Source organism: Nicotiana sylvestris, chromosome 7 (genome assembly GCF_000393655.2).
Source record: "Nicotiana sylvestris chromosome 7, ASM39365v2, whole genome shotgun sequence".
NCBI lineage: Eukaryota > Viridiplantae > Streptophyta > Magnoliopsida > Solanales > Solanaceae > Nicotiana > Nicotiana sylvestris.
The window spans coordinates 145,189,064-145,205,621 of record NC_091063.1 but is presented as its reverse complement, the minus strand read 5'-3'; the positions used below and the strand labels follow the sequence as shown (position 1 = coordinate 145,205,621).

The window sequence follows — 16,558 nt, the reverse complement described above, 5'->3', positions numbered from 1 at the left end:
TCGCCGCATGAATCAGATCATTACGTAGTTCAGGGAAACTGTGTACTTTTCTCTTTTGATTTTTATTGAAAATTAATCTTTACACCTCGCGCCAAACTACTAATTTTTATTTTTGAAAAAAAAGGTTATTTGCGCTAAACTATGAGAAAGACTCCTTTTTTTTCTTTTTTCTTTTTTTAATGATTCCGTTGCGCCAATTTTCTAAAGCCGGTCGACAATGCAAGTAAGCCTTCCAAATGATGTATCAAGTAGCACATACGTGAACATGATGGTCTCAAATAGGATACCTGTCTTATACGGACCCGGCCTCTGTGCCAAGTTTCGCTAAGTCAAATGCATGTGATGCACATAGAGCGAACCTACTAGGGAAATCCGGTATGAGGTTTGTTCTTCTAGGTTTAAATCCTGGTGGATAAGGTATCTAGACTGGCATACTCGAGCGGACAACTCAAGCCGAGGAGGGTCAGTGTACTGGTAGCATTGCTTTCCGGCTTAACTGGTGGTGCTCCCCGCCTAAAATATGTGAGACTAAAATCCTTCACCGGGTAACAAGCACCTCGGCTATCTCAAAGAAAGCGGGCTATGTCAAGTAAATGCCCATTTTTAATTTCAAGAAGACTCAGAGGGGGTGCGTGAGAAGCCAGTTTATATGTACAGTTCAACAATATCGAAGCAGTAAAAAGCGAACAGGCAGCACATTAGGCACAGATAAATCACAATATATACAAAATTAATAAAGCCAAATAAAAAGTCAACATGTATAAGCTCGAATTCTTAAAAGGTCCCAAGCGGAGTCGCCAGAGCTGTCACACCCCTTTTCTACCCCTCCAAAAGATAATGGGTGTTATAGATTGTGGGTTAAAGAGTTTTTTCCAATTAAAGTGACAAATTTTAAATAGGGATTATTTTGTTATTCAGAGTCGCCACTTGGAATTGATTTTTGGGTGTTCCAAGTCACCTTTTATTTGATCCCTATTCAAAGGAAAGTTTGACTCTTTTATTATTGTTCTGCGAAAATAAAGTCCGGGTAAAGAATTCTGTTAACCGGGGAGAAGGTGTAAGGCATTCTCCGAGTCCCGTGGTTCTAGCACGGTCGCTTTATTGACTATATTTGGCTTATACTATTTTTTGGATAACTTGTGTTTTATTGGTTCTCATCTTTTACCTATGTCCGCTTTATTGCTTGATTAAAATTATGAAAAAAAAAATTATCTTGAAATAAGTTACGCGTTCTAATACTTATTTTGTTACATATCACAATTATGCCACGGAGACCATACACATAGCCATGATATTTAATTATTTAAAGCGCACCTAAATAAACTAGCGCACTTGAAGTATTTTCCTAAACTAATTTAAGATTATTGTAAGGCCAAAAGTTATGGAATTGTTTGCGGAAAAAGTGTATGATTTTTAGATATTTGAATAAATAAATTATCATATACCAATACCCTACATCCCAACAATTGAAGCCTAAACTTATTAGTGTCCAAATCTTCCAAACTTTTAGCAAGTTTAAATACTATATTTTCGGAAACATGATTAAACATATACTCCCTCCATTTCAATTTATGTGAACCTATTTCCTTTTTAGTCTGTGCCAAAAAGAATGACTCCTTTCCTTATTTGGAAACAATTTACCTTTACACAATGATTTATAGCCACATAAAATATATGTGCCTCATTTTATACCACAAGATCAAAAGTCTTCTCTCTTTTCTTAAACTTCGTGGCCAGTCAAATGGGTTCACATAAATTGAAACGGAGGGAGTAACATTTAAGGATTGATTTACATTATTATTTATAAAGTTTAAAGATAAATAAATAAAATCACATAAAATAAGATAAAAAAGAGGGAAGAATAAACCGTTTAATGCAAGATTTCCAATTAAATGAGTCTCCAAGAATATGTACAATAACTCAGACGAACGCCGAACAAGCATAAGCAAAGATGATCATCAAAGCCGGTGAACAGAGCTCCAACGGAATCCTCGACCTCGACTGTTAACACCACTCTTTGGCGTGTAAAAGGGGATGTTTTGAAGTATTTTTTGTTGGGTTTTGGGGTGTTGAATTGCTGGAAATTTTCGAAAGAAAGAGGAATAAAGAATAACACGAGTAGAAATTGTCGTAGCGTAGAAGAAGAAAAAAATTTGTTTCTCTCAATTCTCCCCTCTCTTTTCTCTCCTTTCTTCCTTTTCTCCTAAGATTTTCTCTTCTATTTATAGCAAAATTTTCGAAATTTTTCAGATTTTTTTTAAAAAATATTTTATTATTTTTTAATTAAAAGAAATCCCACTTACAATTTGCTTTTTTTTTATAAAAAGAAATCCCACCTTTATTTACTTTTATTTTTTAAATTCCAACTTTAATTACTTTTATCTTATTTAAAATCTCACTTTTTTTTTACTTTTAAAAGGGGATTCCACTTATTTTACTTTTCTTAAAACAATAATCCAGTTTCTTTTGCTTTTCTTATAAAAATTCTATTTTATTTTACTTTAATTTTTTTTAATTTTCATCTACCTTTATATTTATTTTTTAATTCCAACTTTTTTTTTTTTTTTTTAAAAATTTTCACAATACTTTACTTTTAATTTTCTACTTTCTTTTACTTTTTAAAAGAGAATTCCACCCACTTTTACTTTTATTTTTTTTATTCCATACTTCCCTTTTTCTTATTTTTTATATCTCACCCGAAAATTTTAAAATTTTTTTAAATATTTTTCAGATTTTTTTTATTTTAAAAATAAAAATAAAAAATAAAATAATAGTAATAGTAATAATTCACCTTTTAAAATTTTGTATTTTTACCCTATAATAAAAAGTGTAACAAAGCTAAAAATTGTAGGTTAAAACCCCTAAAATATTTACATAGAAGAAGTGACAAAAAATTAAATATTGTCAAAAATTAGGTGCTCACACTTGGTGTTCCACTCTGTCCCTTTAGTCGCAGAGTTGAGTGGGATTTGAAGATTAAGGGCGTAGAATATGAATTTATAGAAGAAGATCTAAAGAACAAGAGCCCTCTGCTTCTTGAATCTAACCCTGTTCACAAGAAAATACCAGTGCTTATTCACAATGGGAAGCCCATTTCTGAGTCTATGATCATTCTTGAATACATTGACGAGACATTCGAAGGCCCTTCTATTTTGCCTAAAGATCCTTATGAACGAGCGATGGCACGTTTCTGGGCTAATTTTCTTGATGTTAAGGTAAGATTGAATTTGCTTTTCCACAAATTAACTTGTCCTTTTTCTTTTAACTATTCCATCTTTAATTATTAATTTGCATCTTGCTATGTCATTTTTTTTATTTTATAAATTTGTGTTGCTCTTGCATTCTTTCAATTGAAATTCATGGTCATGTTGTAAGGGGTGACAAAGGGGCAGGTTGAATCAAATTTGGGCTAGTCAAACATGTCAAGTTAAAAGATAGCTTGGACGAGTAAATTGATATAATCTTCAATCTCTTTTTTTATTTTTTATTTTAACAATTCCATCATTGTGACAGAGGAGTTAAGACATGATTCCAGCATATATATATATATATATATATATATATATATATATATATATATATATATATATCATAATTACACGGAGGATGACATAGACCTTGGCCTCCAGAACAGTGAGGTAGGTGATTGGACTCACTCTATGATACATAATTGACAAAAATAAATTAGATAGGTTAAGAAGAAGGTTGTGATTCCTCCGAGAGTGTAGCAACACACATGGATGCTTTGTACAAAAAGGTGCTAGAGAGGAGTTTATTGCTAAGTGCTGTCATTGATAACGAACTTGTTCTTCTTTTGTCTGAATCTGAAGTTAGGTATCCCATCACCTTCTAACTTCATTGAAGCTCTAACATTCATAGGTAATGATACAACCTCATAAGATAGAAACAATTTTGGATTCTTCACCCAAGTTAGCAAGCATGTCAACAGAGTTGTTTCCTTCCCTCAAGGTATGGCAAAAGACATAGTTACGATCCTTAGTCATGGTTTGAATCTGCTCAATAATATCATTGAATCTCTAGGGTGGTTTCCTAATTCTTTTGATCAAGTTTAAAATAATCGTCGAGTCAGATTCGACTATAACATTTGTGAGGCCCATTGTAATACACATTTTGATGCCTCGCCTCATAACTTTAGCTTCCGCAATATTGCAACTACAATCTCCATAGAATTCTGCAAAATCATCCATCAACACACTATTGTGATCTCTGATAAGACAACCACCACCTGCCGAGCCTAGATTACCCTTGCTGCAACCATCAGTATTGAGTTTAAACTAGTTTGTTAGAGGTTTATGCCAATATACGATCTGACAGTGGATAGTAGGGGAGAGCTTCTCAATTTTACTGTAAGTATCATGCCACATGTTTGTCAATTGCAAATCAGGGAAACTCGTATGGATAAGCATATTTATCATCTTGATCACTTGCTGGATGATGAAGCAATGTGATATGTGTTTTTTGTCAAACCTAGCTGAACATCTGTTCTTCCAAATCTGCCAACACATGATTGAAGGAAAACATTGAAGTACTGCCTTATGGACTTTATTTTTGGGATTAGTCAACCACCATCTCATAACTCTCTGTCTTACCTGGCCTTGGACTAACCTGATACCACAAGAGTTACAGAAGAAAGACAATACTAAGTTGGGAATATGGCTTTCACTGAGGAGGTGGTCAGTGGATTCCTCATAATGGTTAGTGAAGCAACAGTTACATATGGAGGCAATATTTACCCCATATTTTTTAATAGGAACATCAGTTGCTACCTTATCTAAAAGGACTCTAGACATAAAAAAGAAGACTTTAAAAGGAAGATTTTTATGCCAAACAGTAATACCTGTAAGAGTAGTTCCTCTCTTAGATCTCAGTGTGTGCCATGCAGATTTACAAGAAAATTCCTCTGAAGGATCCGGGGTCCAAATGGGTCTGTCTTCTCTATTGCTGTTGAAAGAGATGGTTTTAATGGAATTGACTACGTGTAAAGGGAGAATCCTCATCAATTTACTCTGATTTCAATCATCGTGAAGTAGAACTCCTTTACCATAACTCTTTTAGGAGTCCTGCTATTTTGAACCATATGAACTAGAGGTCCAAAGTCAGTCCAAGAGTCCCACCAGAATGATAATTCCCCCATTCCAAGCCTCCATGAAATATAAGGTTTCACTTTGTCTTTTATGTCCATCATTCTTCTCCAAGTATGAGATTGGCCGAGAACTTTCTCTCTTGCAACAGGATGGAACCTTTTACAATATTTAGATTCGAGAAAGTATTTAATAAGAGAATTTTGAGTTTTGAATTTTCACAATAACTTAGCAGAGAAGGCATCACATGTGTCTGTGAGAGATCTGAAGCCAACTTCCCCTTCCTCTATTGGACAACACATATCTTTCCAAGCAATCCAGTGCTTCTTTTTCTTGTTACCATCCTTACCCCAGAAGAAGTTGGAGATGATCTTCTCAATCTGGTAGAAAATCGTCTTAGGTGGGTGAACTGCTGATAGGATATGGATTGGGATAACCTACAGAACATATTTGATAAGAACAACTTTGCCACCATAGGATAGGAATTTACCTTGCCAACATTGGAGTCCTTTTGCTATGTTAGCCACCATGTTGTTGAAGTAAATGACTTTTTTCTCCCTATGTAAATAGGACATCCTAAATATTGCATTGGAAACTTGGAATGCTTGAAACCAGTGGTCTGCATGATTTGGTTGATTCTTGGATCATCATCTTTGAACTTGACATAGAAACCAGATTTAGACTTATTTACTAATTGTCCTGAGATATTTTCATAGGTCTCCATCTTGTCCATCATCATCTTCAAGGATTCCGGATCAGCTGAGGAAAACAAAACTGTATCATCATCTTAGCAGAGATGAGATATAATAGGACTACAATTATCTATTGAAAATGGGATAAAATCGTGATTGTTTAAAGATTCCATTAATCTCGATAGAAATTCAGCCCCAATAAGAAAGAGAGATGGAGATAGAGGATCCCTTTGTCTTAAACCCCTAGTAGAATTGAAAAATCCATGTCTACTTCCATTGATATTTACAAAGTACCAGACATTAGAAATAAGTCTCCAAATAATATCAATCCAGGTTTCGTTGAACCCAAGGTGCCTCATAATATTGCACAAGTATTCCTATTGTGAGCATGTGATTTTTGTCCTATATATGAATTATTCCCAAAATTCAAGCAAAATGATTTTTCTTCATTATTGTGCATTTTGGTGTCATTTTCTGATAATTATTGCATTTTTATTTGTGCACGTTAACTCATACAAAAAATACATAAAATATGCATTCGCACTTAGGATTTAATTTTATATTTTAGTATTAATTAGGGATTAATTTGTTTTAGAATAGGATATGAAGAAAATGACAAAAATAGTTCACTTTTGTATTCTATTATTTTAATTATGAAACAGTCGCAAATAGTTATTAAGTTAATTTTAGGCATTAATTGGTTTTAGCTTAATTGTTAGTTTAATTTCACATCTTTGTAAAATTCAGAAAAATAAATACAAAAAATACAAGATTGCAAAATGAAAAATGAAAAAAATTATTATTAAAAAGAATATAGAGGGAGTGGTTATTAACGGCCAAATTTGGGCCACTTTTGCATTTAATCCGTTGGCCCAAATGCCTCAAGCATCCCGATTCAGTCCAGCCCAAGTCCCTACCCGGTCTGCCCCCCCCTTAAATGAAACGACGTCGTTTCGAGGTCCTTGGATCAGGACCGTTGGATCTCATCAATCCAACGGTCCGGAACTGACGAGGTTCTTAGTATTTAAGTGTCTGAACCCTTCCCCCTACCCCCATTTGCATCGTCTTCTTCACCCCACCCCTTCTCCTCAAACCCTAATCCACACCGCCCCTAAATTCCTTGCCGGCGGTGAACACAAACTATGTCGTTCACCCTGAGATTAACACCACAGGCCCCCCTCACCCTCCTCTTTCCATTGCACCCATTGGTTTACCTCGAATAAGGCCGGAACTCTTCGAATCTTGGTTTGAAGTTTTCCGGCCAAGTGACAGGTTCGTCCAAATCAGTCCAAAATCATACCCCACAACCCCCAGCCCTTCCTCAACACTAATCCGTGGTTGTTTTCTTTCAAATCACCATGAAACGACCCAAATCTTAGATCTAAGAATTTACGACCAAAACCCTAAAACCAAATCCTTTTGATTTCGAACCGTAGTATACTTAACCATGTGTTCTCTTGTAAGAACACACGGTTAGGGATGTTACGCATCAAAAATCTTAACGGATTCAGGTATTTCTGACTGGCCGGAGCCCTTATGCCTCTGTGAGTTTTGTTGTTTTTTTTTACTCGCATGATTGAAGTATTATTTACAGTTGTTGTTTCATTATTTGTTCTGCTAATTTTATGGTTTAAATGTGTTAGTTTAGGTTCTGTTAACTACTGTTGATTCTGAGCTTGATATTTGGTTTAATGTTTATAAGTTCATGGTTTAAGGGTTAGTTTTAAGTTCATTTAAATTTAATCGTGGTAGCTTAAGCTCAATTTAATTCCGTTTAGCTTGTTCGAGTTGGTTAATTGAACATAATTGGTTCAGTCAGTCTGATTAGTTAGTTTCTGAATGCTAGTTAATTAATTTTAGTTAGTTTCAGAATGATTTAGGATATTGGATATAGCTGTTAAGGATGAGGGTAAGTTCAGTGATTTTGAAAGGCTTTCAGGGGTAATCTGGGTATGGAAAAGGGTAGTTCTGATAGGAAAAGTAATATCAAGGTATAGGGAAGGGCAATATAGGTATTGTATGGGTAGAGGAATACCTTAGGGCCTTCAAGAATGGGGTTCAAGTGTAAATTTTAATAATTGTAGTGCAGTTACTTGTTTAGCAAGATAAAACTAGAGGGACTGATTGGCAAATCAGAATCTAGTCCATTCTTTTTGGGTTTGCCTATAAAAGGGCATATGATGCCTTGGGAAAGGGGGTTTGCTTTTTCTTCTGCCTTGAGCCTTAAGTTTCAATTTGAGCTTTCATTCCTGCCTTTAAATTCAGTTAGCATTTCAATTCTAAGGTTATTCAGAAAATAAAAACATCAAATATGGAGAAATTTGAAATAGCTTCAGAGTCTCATTACTAGTTTTTGGATTTCAGCTGGGAATTGGGGTTTAGTAATATCGCAGGTGTGTTTGGTTTCAGCTGTGAGGGACAGGGGTATGTTGGAAGAATGTTAAACTGATCTGTGGGAATTGGCTTATATTTCTGGTTTTCGAAGCAATTTGCCTGTGTTTCTGTGGTGTAACATTGCTGGGTATTGTTGCTGTTGCTGTTGAAAATAGCTGATTCATCTCCTTTTCTCTATTTTCATTACAATTCCCAGGTATATTTCCTTGACTTGCATCTATGTAACTCCAAGTTGAAGTGGAGAAATGGGAATGCTATTGGAATTCTGTTGCCTTTGGAAACATTGTCTGTTGATTGCCTTTTCACAGTTTAGTTGTTTAAATTGTCTGACTGTTACTAATTGATTTAGTTGGCATTGGTTCGAGCCCATAACTGATTTGTATAATTGAGACTGATGGACTGTCAAGCATGAATTTGATCATTTTAAAGTGGATATTCTGGTACTTAGATTCATGTATATAGTCAAGGGTGTGGGCTGTTTAAATTGTGCATTTCATGCTTATGCAATTGTCATTTTCAATTTGTTTAAATTTTATAGTATGCTGAAGTCAAGTCTGCAAACGTTGTAGCTGGTTTGGAGTTCTGTACGCATGGTTGATTTTAAGATTGGACTAGTATGAATTGCATATTTAACAGGCCCCATACTGGCCCAGTTTTGGGCCTGGAATATTAACAGTTGGCCCAGATTTTGGCCAGGTGATAATTGATTTAAGGCCTAGGTGCATCAAGGTGTAAGAATTAGATAAATAAAAGAGTGCTTCAAGGGGTTCGATCCCTGGGCTGTAATGGTTCTGTCAATCCGTTAGAAGCCTGGCCCATATTTGGCCCAATGTGAAAAGCCCAGAAGTCTGCGCCTGCAGTAGGTGCAATGGCGTGAATTAGACTTTATGGGATGGGAGCCCAATTTTCTCAGTTTTTCTGCCCGGATGTTCAAATTCAAATTCAACAAATTTTAGGCTTAATAAATTAGGATCCTCAAGTAATTAATAGCATAATTATTTCATTGTGTGGACTTGGAAAGGTTGTTTAGTGAATTTCACCGCCTTCCCCAAAATAACAATACTTTAGAATCTTTAAGCACGACTTACTTAAAAATTACTTTCCTAAACTTGGGTGCGCATTGATGCGACCCAAATCCAAATCTCGACAAAATCAAAATGTGTTGATAAATCACGGGCGCATTGATTGTGACGGGGTTCGAAACGCGTTTTCGCGACATTGTAATCCTTAAAAATAAATAATGATAGAAAAGAGTTTCACAAATTGAGACGAGCCTCACCGCACAAAAATAAATAAATGTGAGCCTTTAGTAAATAATTGTCGAAATAATTAGAATTTGGAATGGCCGTTTAGCGAACTTCATGGCTTTTCCCCAAAATAACACTACGTTAGTATCTTTAGGCACGATTTAATTAAATAACCTTCTTAAAATTAGGGTGCGCATTGATGCGACTCAAATCCAAATCTCGACGAAGTCGAAATGTGTTGATAACTACGGGTGCATTGATTGCGACGTAGCTCGAAATGCGTTTTCATGACGTCGCAATTCTTAAAAAAAATAATTATAATAAAAGCGGTGTAAAATTAATAAAAGGCACATGAGCTAGCATGTATTAAAATCAGATAAAATCAAATGCAACAGTTAAGCGACCGTGCTAGAACCACGGAACCCGGGAATGCCTAACACCTTCTCCCGGGTTAACAGAATTCCTTACTCGGATTTCTGGTTCGCGGACTATTAACAGAGTCATAAATTTCCTCGGTTCGGGATCCAACTGGTGACTTGGGACACCATTAATCTCTCAAGTGGCGACTCTGAATAACTAATAATTAAATCCCGTTCCGATTGTCCTTTAATTGGAAAAACTCCTTTACGCCCTTCGCGGGGCGGAGGTATAAAAAAGGAGGTGTGACAGCTCTGGCAACTCTGCTGGGGACTTAACCCAGAATCTCTAGTTCAGGGTTCAGAATTCGAGCTTAGAAAAATTGTTGTATTTAATTATATCTGATTTTCTTACATGTTTTTGCTGAGTGTGCTAAATGTTACCGCTTTGATATTATCTGAACTGTATATAAACTGCGCCGAAACCCTTCTCTCTTCACCTCCGGGGATGTGCTTACTGGTTGAGACTCTCTATTCTGTTAGTGTCATACCTTGAAATAAGAAAGAAGCCGAACAAGTTACGAAGCCGGATGACCTTTTGGTTCCCGGTAAGTTGCCCCCTCCTCGACTCGAGTTGTCCGCTCGGGTACACAGTCTAGAACACTGACTCAGGTTTTGAACATAGAATAACGTGACTTCATGCCGGATCCCTAGTAGGAATGCTTATTTGCATCATGTTGCATTTGACTTAGGGGACTCAACACAGGAGTTGGGTCCGTCTAGGACTAGCAACCTGAAATGAAAAGAGCATCCTGATACATTCTCTTGTGCTGTGCATTTATTTGTTTCGAACCTGCATGTTGACCGGTTTCTGAATCTCGGGAATGTTGGAAAATTGAGAAAAAAAGAGAGAAAAGGTGAAAAAAAAAGAAAAAAGAAGAAGAGAAATATCAGTTAGGGAGTTAATTGATTATCTTAGAAATAAAAAAATCAATGACCAATTACTGGCGAAACTATGCCGAAATTACGAAAAAAGGAAAATGTTTTATTTTGTTTTACTAAAAAAAAAGCAAAGAAAATAGAAAAAGAGTCTTTATTTTTGGAAAGTTGGTTGTTGATAAAGAAAAGGATAAGAAAAGTTTTTGTTCTAGTTTGAAAAACATTAGTTGTTTCATTATTTGTTGAAAAGGAAAGGAAAAAAAAAAGTCTTTTATTTTAGTTTGGAAAATATGTTGTTTTATTATCTGTGGAAAATGAAAAAAAGAGTCTGTTATTTTTAGCTTGGAAAAATAGGCTGTTTTATTTGTTGAAAAGAAAAAGAAAAAGAGTCTTGTTTCTAAAAATAGTTTTTATTCGCTTATGAAATGCCAAAAATAAAATGGAAAAGAGTCATGTTTTAAAATAGTTCGGTTAATTTGCCCGAACTACGCAGGTTTGATTCTCACAGGGCGTGAGATACGTAGACAACCCCCATCGGGTCCAACCTCCCATTTTGCAAAAATAACCAAAAATATCAAAATTTCAATTTTGTCATAAATAAACCAGGTGATGTCGTTTTTGTCAAAAATAGCCAAATGTTCCCAAACGGGGGCCCGGAAGGCTGACTTTGCATAAACAACCACCTTTGGTCGTATTTTGCCTTTTGACCTTCACAGCCTTAAAATTTTCGCCTTCGAGGCATTGAAAGGCCGTGTCGCAATATCGGGTCTTTAATCTTAAAAAAAGAAAACAAGTAATTTGAGGACGCCGGAAGGCTGACGTTGCAAAAAATGGCCATCTAGATAGTTCCCGAAAATCTTTAAAATCTTTGTTCCCGAAATGCGGAGAGGCCGTGTTTGAGAATTGAGTTCTTCATTTGAAATATAGGGGTAATTTTGAGTCGATAATATATATAGTTTTTTTTTGGAGTTAAATAAAAGTTTTCTTTTTTCTTAAACGCCTTAATAAATGTGCAGGATGAGCACGATGGTAAATGAGCCTTTTTCAATAATGACCAAAATCCCTTTTGAGCTGAAATTGTGGTGGAATGATTTGGGCAAAGAAGGGCAAGACGAAGTGAGAAAACATTTGAAAGACCTTCCGGATTTATTAAACATTCAGCCTCGGGGGGATATCATCAGGGCATTGGTCGCCCATTGGGATTCGACACATAATGTGTTTCATTTTTCAGACTTTGAACTCACCCCAACATTGGAAGAAATAGCGGGGTACATTGAAAGTGACCAAGCTCCATTGAGATTCAAATACTTGATTGCTCCTAGGGCCATTACCATACACCGATTCCTGGATTCCTTGAAAATACCCCGAACAGTTCATCACCCAGATTTCGCAAAGGGTTTCTGCAGTTTCCGCTTCATGTATGATAGATATGGCCATGTGGGCGGGTTCAATAATCCAAACTTTAAGCTTTGCAGCAGAAATAGCCGACAAAAATGGGAGGAACACAGGCGAGTGACATTTATGATAGCTTTTTTAGGCCTCGTAATATTCCCGAGGAAAGATGGTACTATTAATTTGAAAGTAGTGGGCGTCGTCAGTACTTTGCAAACCATGGGGAAAAACACTTTAGCACCTATGATCGTGGCTGATATTTTCCGAGCTCTCACTGCATGCAAAACTGGGGGCAAATTTTTTGAGGGATGCAACTTATTGTTACAAATGTGGATGATTGAGCATTTGTGCCCGCGCTCTCAGTTATTGAGTTATGGTTCGACTGAGAAAACTTGTATAGGAGAATTTTATACGAGAATCAAAGGGGCTAGTCTACCTGAAGGAGTCACGGCTTGGGCATCATTATTTCGGAACCTCAAGGCTAGCCAGATACAGTGAGTGCTTGGATGGTTGCCTATCGAAGAAGTCATATATATGCCAGCAGCTCGACCGCATTTTTTGGTTGATGGGACTCAAAAGCATACAGCCCTATGCACCATATCGAGTTCTGAGGCAACTCGGGAGATATCAAATAGTACCAAGAGATAAAGATCTGAGTACTCAGGTGGTCGAAATTAGTCCTGACGGTCGATTCCCCGAGGAAGAAGTTTGTCAAATTTGGAGTGAGTGTCAATATCTGATGGCAATCACTTGTGTGTCTGATAGGGTCAAAGGGGAAATTGCTCCAGGGTATCACGAGTGGTTCATAGGTGACGCGGCATGTGGGAGACCAGCTAAAAGACCTCATCTCGAAGATTTCGCTAAGTCATCCCAAGAACAGTGGGACTGGTTAGCAAAGGAAGAAAGTTATCGAGTTGAGATTGGTAAACTAAAGCAGCAAGTTGAAAATTTGAAATTCGAGAATAGTGTACAGGTTGCCGCGGATCAAGGTGAAAAAAATAGACTGGCTCGAGAAAATGAAGCGCTTAGGACCCAAATCCGACAGTTGAAGATAACCATCGATAAGCAACCAAGGAGCCGATCTGATGAACAATTGGTAAAAAGATTGGAAAGCGAAGTCAGAGAATGGCGGGATGAGTTCGAAAAATTTGAAAATGTCATGGAAGAACTTAAAGCATAGTGGGCGACAAGAACCGAAGAGCATCGACAATACTTGAATCAGTTGAAAAGGGACCATAAGAAAATTGTTGCCAATTTAAAGAGAAAAATGGTTGCCCTTGAGGGTAAAGCGGTTAAGCAGGCTAGAGATTTTGAAATTGAAAGTGGACATTGTTATAAATTATTGGCCCAAATGGAGGCAGAAGTGCAGCAGCTGCAAGACCAGCACTTGCAAGACTCCCGAGCTTTAAATATGTGCAGCGATCAGATATGACGCTTGCTCAAAGAAAAGAAGCAAACAAAAGACAGGATTAGAGCCATTGCTCATGCTATTGTCAGGAGATGCCGGGTTTGTGAAGACATGACGCATACTACTTTTATCTCAGCAGTGATGATCTATGTGAAGCGAACCATGAATGAGTTAGAGCAGCTTGAAAGGGATTTGGATCCTAGACCCGCGGCGAGGCCGAACAACGCCCCGCGGACACCTAGATTTGAAGCACTAGAATATGCAAAGTCCGTGTCTGTAATCTTTTATCATTTTGAGTCAGTCTTTTGTACGCCCGGGTCAAGTATGTTTGCAATCTTAGAGTCTGGTGGTTTGCTTTTAGGTTGCATCTATTAGCTTCTTTCCAAAAACAAATGTTGAGTTTGTAAGAATTTGTTTTATTAATGAAAGTAGAAAATTTTATTTCCACCCTTGTTGTTGCATTTATTTGCACGAACTACGCTTGGTTTGATTCGTGCGGGGTCACGATACGTAGGCAATCTCCATAGGATTCGACCATAACCGTAAAGAAAACAAACAAAAAATGAAAAGGAAAATAGAAGGAAAACCGAGAAAAAGAGAAAGAAAGAAAAGAGCGGAAAAAACAGAGAGAGAAAAGAAAAGCACAAGAGAGGGATAAGGTGAAAGAATAGTGAAGGGAACAAGGAACGAAATGCCGGGATGATGCATGCAATCGAGCAAACGCATAATAGAAATGAATAACTGTATAAGTGCATTCATGCCAACGTGCGGTTATTAAAATCTGATAAGACCTAATCGCTAACAAAGTGGTTGTCTAAATGTGTGAGTCCAGGCAGGTGGTTAGTTGATTGGCAATTCTGGCAACTCACCCGTACAACATACGGTCAAAAGATCAAGCAAAAATGACAGGGCAGGATTCAGAAATCAGCATCGTAGACCCTTCGAATGAGGTTGAGGTAACAGATGTGGGTGCTATGAAAGAGGAGATGAGGAAATTAAAAAGAACAAATGGCTGAAATGCATCGGGCATGGTCTCAAGGACATCCGACACCACTATATCATGCTAACCCATCTTACATCCCACCCCTGGCTCAAGCTCAGGAGCCTACCACTCCCCACGTATCTTTAGCTTTCCCTTATCAGGCCCAGGGTTATGGTACCACTTCATACGCTCCCCCAGCTCCATCCTCTAAGCAGAACCCTCCACCACCCATGGTTCCCGTCTTTGTGGCACCTCCCCCAGCTCCACTACATAGATTATCCAGTGAGCCGCTATTCCAAGCTCACGACACTCAATACTACCCTCCCGAACCCACTTTCAAAGCGCCTGAGCCATATACCTATTCTCCCCATTTTGAAATCCCGGGAGAAGTTGAGAAACCGGTTAAGAATACAGAACAAGAGGAAGTGATTAGTAAAGTCAAAAGCCTGGAGCAATCCTTCAGGAATATGCATGGTTTGGGTAACCAAGTTAGCGTCGCATACAAAGATTTGTGCCCTTTTCCTGATGTCCAGTTGCCTGCGGGGTTTAAAATGCCAAAGTTTGACTTATATGAGGGGCATGGTGACCCAATAGCCCATCTGCGTGGTTTCTGTAGCAAAATGAGAGGTGCTGGGGGAAAGGATGAATTGTTGATAGCATATTTCGGTCAAACCCTGAGCGGGTCAGCGCTAGAATGGTACACGAGGCAAGACCCCGGTCGATGGTATACATATTGGCCATTTTCAATATAACCTCGAGATAGTACCCGATCGTTTGTCATTGTTGAAACTGGAAAAGAAACCTGGGGAAAGTTTTAGAGAGTTTGGTTTCCGATGGAGGGAACAAGCTGCAAGGGTTGATCCTCCCATGAGGGAGAGTGAGATGGTAGATTACTTCTTGCAAACATTGGAACCTACCTATTTTGGTCATCTAGTGACGTCTGTCGGAAAGTCGTTTAATGAAGTGGTAAAGATGGGAGCCATGATTGAAAAGGATTGAAATCTAACAAAATATTGAGCTACCCGGCGTTGAAAGCAACCGCCCAAGCCATCCAAAGCGGTACTGATGGTGTGCTTGGGAAGAAGAAGAAAGAAGAAGTTGCTGCAGTTGAAGCTAATGCTTTGTCCAGGCCCAATAACCCCCCACTCTACTACAACCAACCCATACCCCACCACCCAAACTACCAATATACCCCATATGGCCCACCGCAACACTATTATCCACCACTAGAACCACACTTTTCTATTCACCACGCCCAGACCTACACTCAGTCCCTGGGGCACTCGCAATGGCGTGCACCGAACCCCCAAAACACGCATCCACCCCCACAAAACACCTATCCACCGCCCAGGGCAAACAGACCAGGAACCAGCTTCCGCCCAAACCAAGCTTTTAGAAGTGAGAAGGCCCCAAACAGAAAAACATTTACTCCGTTGGGAGAATCTTACACTGCTCTCTTCCATAGATTGAAACAGTTGGGAATGTTGACCCCAATCGAATCCAAAACACCAAACCCCCTTCCCCGAAACCTGTACCATTCTGTTAGCTACGAGTACTACTCAGGGATGCCGGGGCACGATACTGAAAAATGTTGGAAGTTGAAAAACGCAATACAAGAGCTCATTAATAATCGCCGTATTGAGGTACAGGCTCCAGAGGCCCCGAATATCAATCAAAATCCGTTACCAGCGCAATATGAGGCCAATATGATCGAACTTATACATAAGGGGGCGGAGCCTAAGAAACCTTCGCAGGTGGTTATGATGATTCGTTCTACGGAAGTCAAGGAAAAGACAGTGAGTGCAAGGCCAGTGGTTCAGTTAAAAGCGATAAAAGACAAGCCAGTGTTAGTAATGGGAAAGGGACCGTTTGTGGCCGAGAAAAAGCAGGAGCCAGTCAAGATAGTGGTACCAGGGTCAGTATCTGCGCCTGTGGTGGTTGTGAATGGAGCTTATGTAGAACTGGTTGTCATAAAACCGGTAGTCCAGTTACCCATGGTTGATAGCAAAGCCGTATCGTGGAAATATGACAAGGTAGTGGTGACAT

General features: G+C 38.1%; 1 protein-coding gene across 1 annotated transcript; it reads left to right on the top strand.

Annotated features, from left to right (window-relative positions):
* The first annotated feature begins 217 nt into the window (after positions 1–217).
* Positions 218–8,501, top strand: LOC104222675 (probable glutathione S-transferase). The gene is made up of 5 exons (XM_070152385.1): positions 218–223; positions 2,916–3,215; positions 3,758–3,834; positions 7,675–7,744; positions 8,385–8,501. The coding sequence occupies exons 1-5, from the start codon at positions 218–220 to the stop codon at positions 8,499–8,501; spliced, it is 570 nt and encodes a 189-aa protein (XP_070008486.1).
* The last annotated feature ends 8,057 nt before the right edge of the window (positions 8,502–16,558 follow it).

Coding starts and splice junctions, on each gene's coding strand:
- LOC104222675 (XM_070152385.1), top strand. Junction 3,216..3,757: donor CTAATTTTCTTGATGTTAAG/GTAAGATTGAAT, acceptor TTGTACAAAAAG/GTGCTAGAGAGGAGTTTATT. Junction 7,745..8,384: donor GGCTTTCAGGGGTAATCTGG/GTATGGAAAAGG, acceptor TACAATTCCCAG/GTATATTTCCTTGACTTGCA.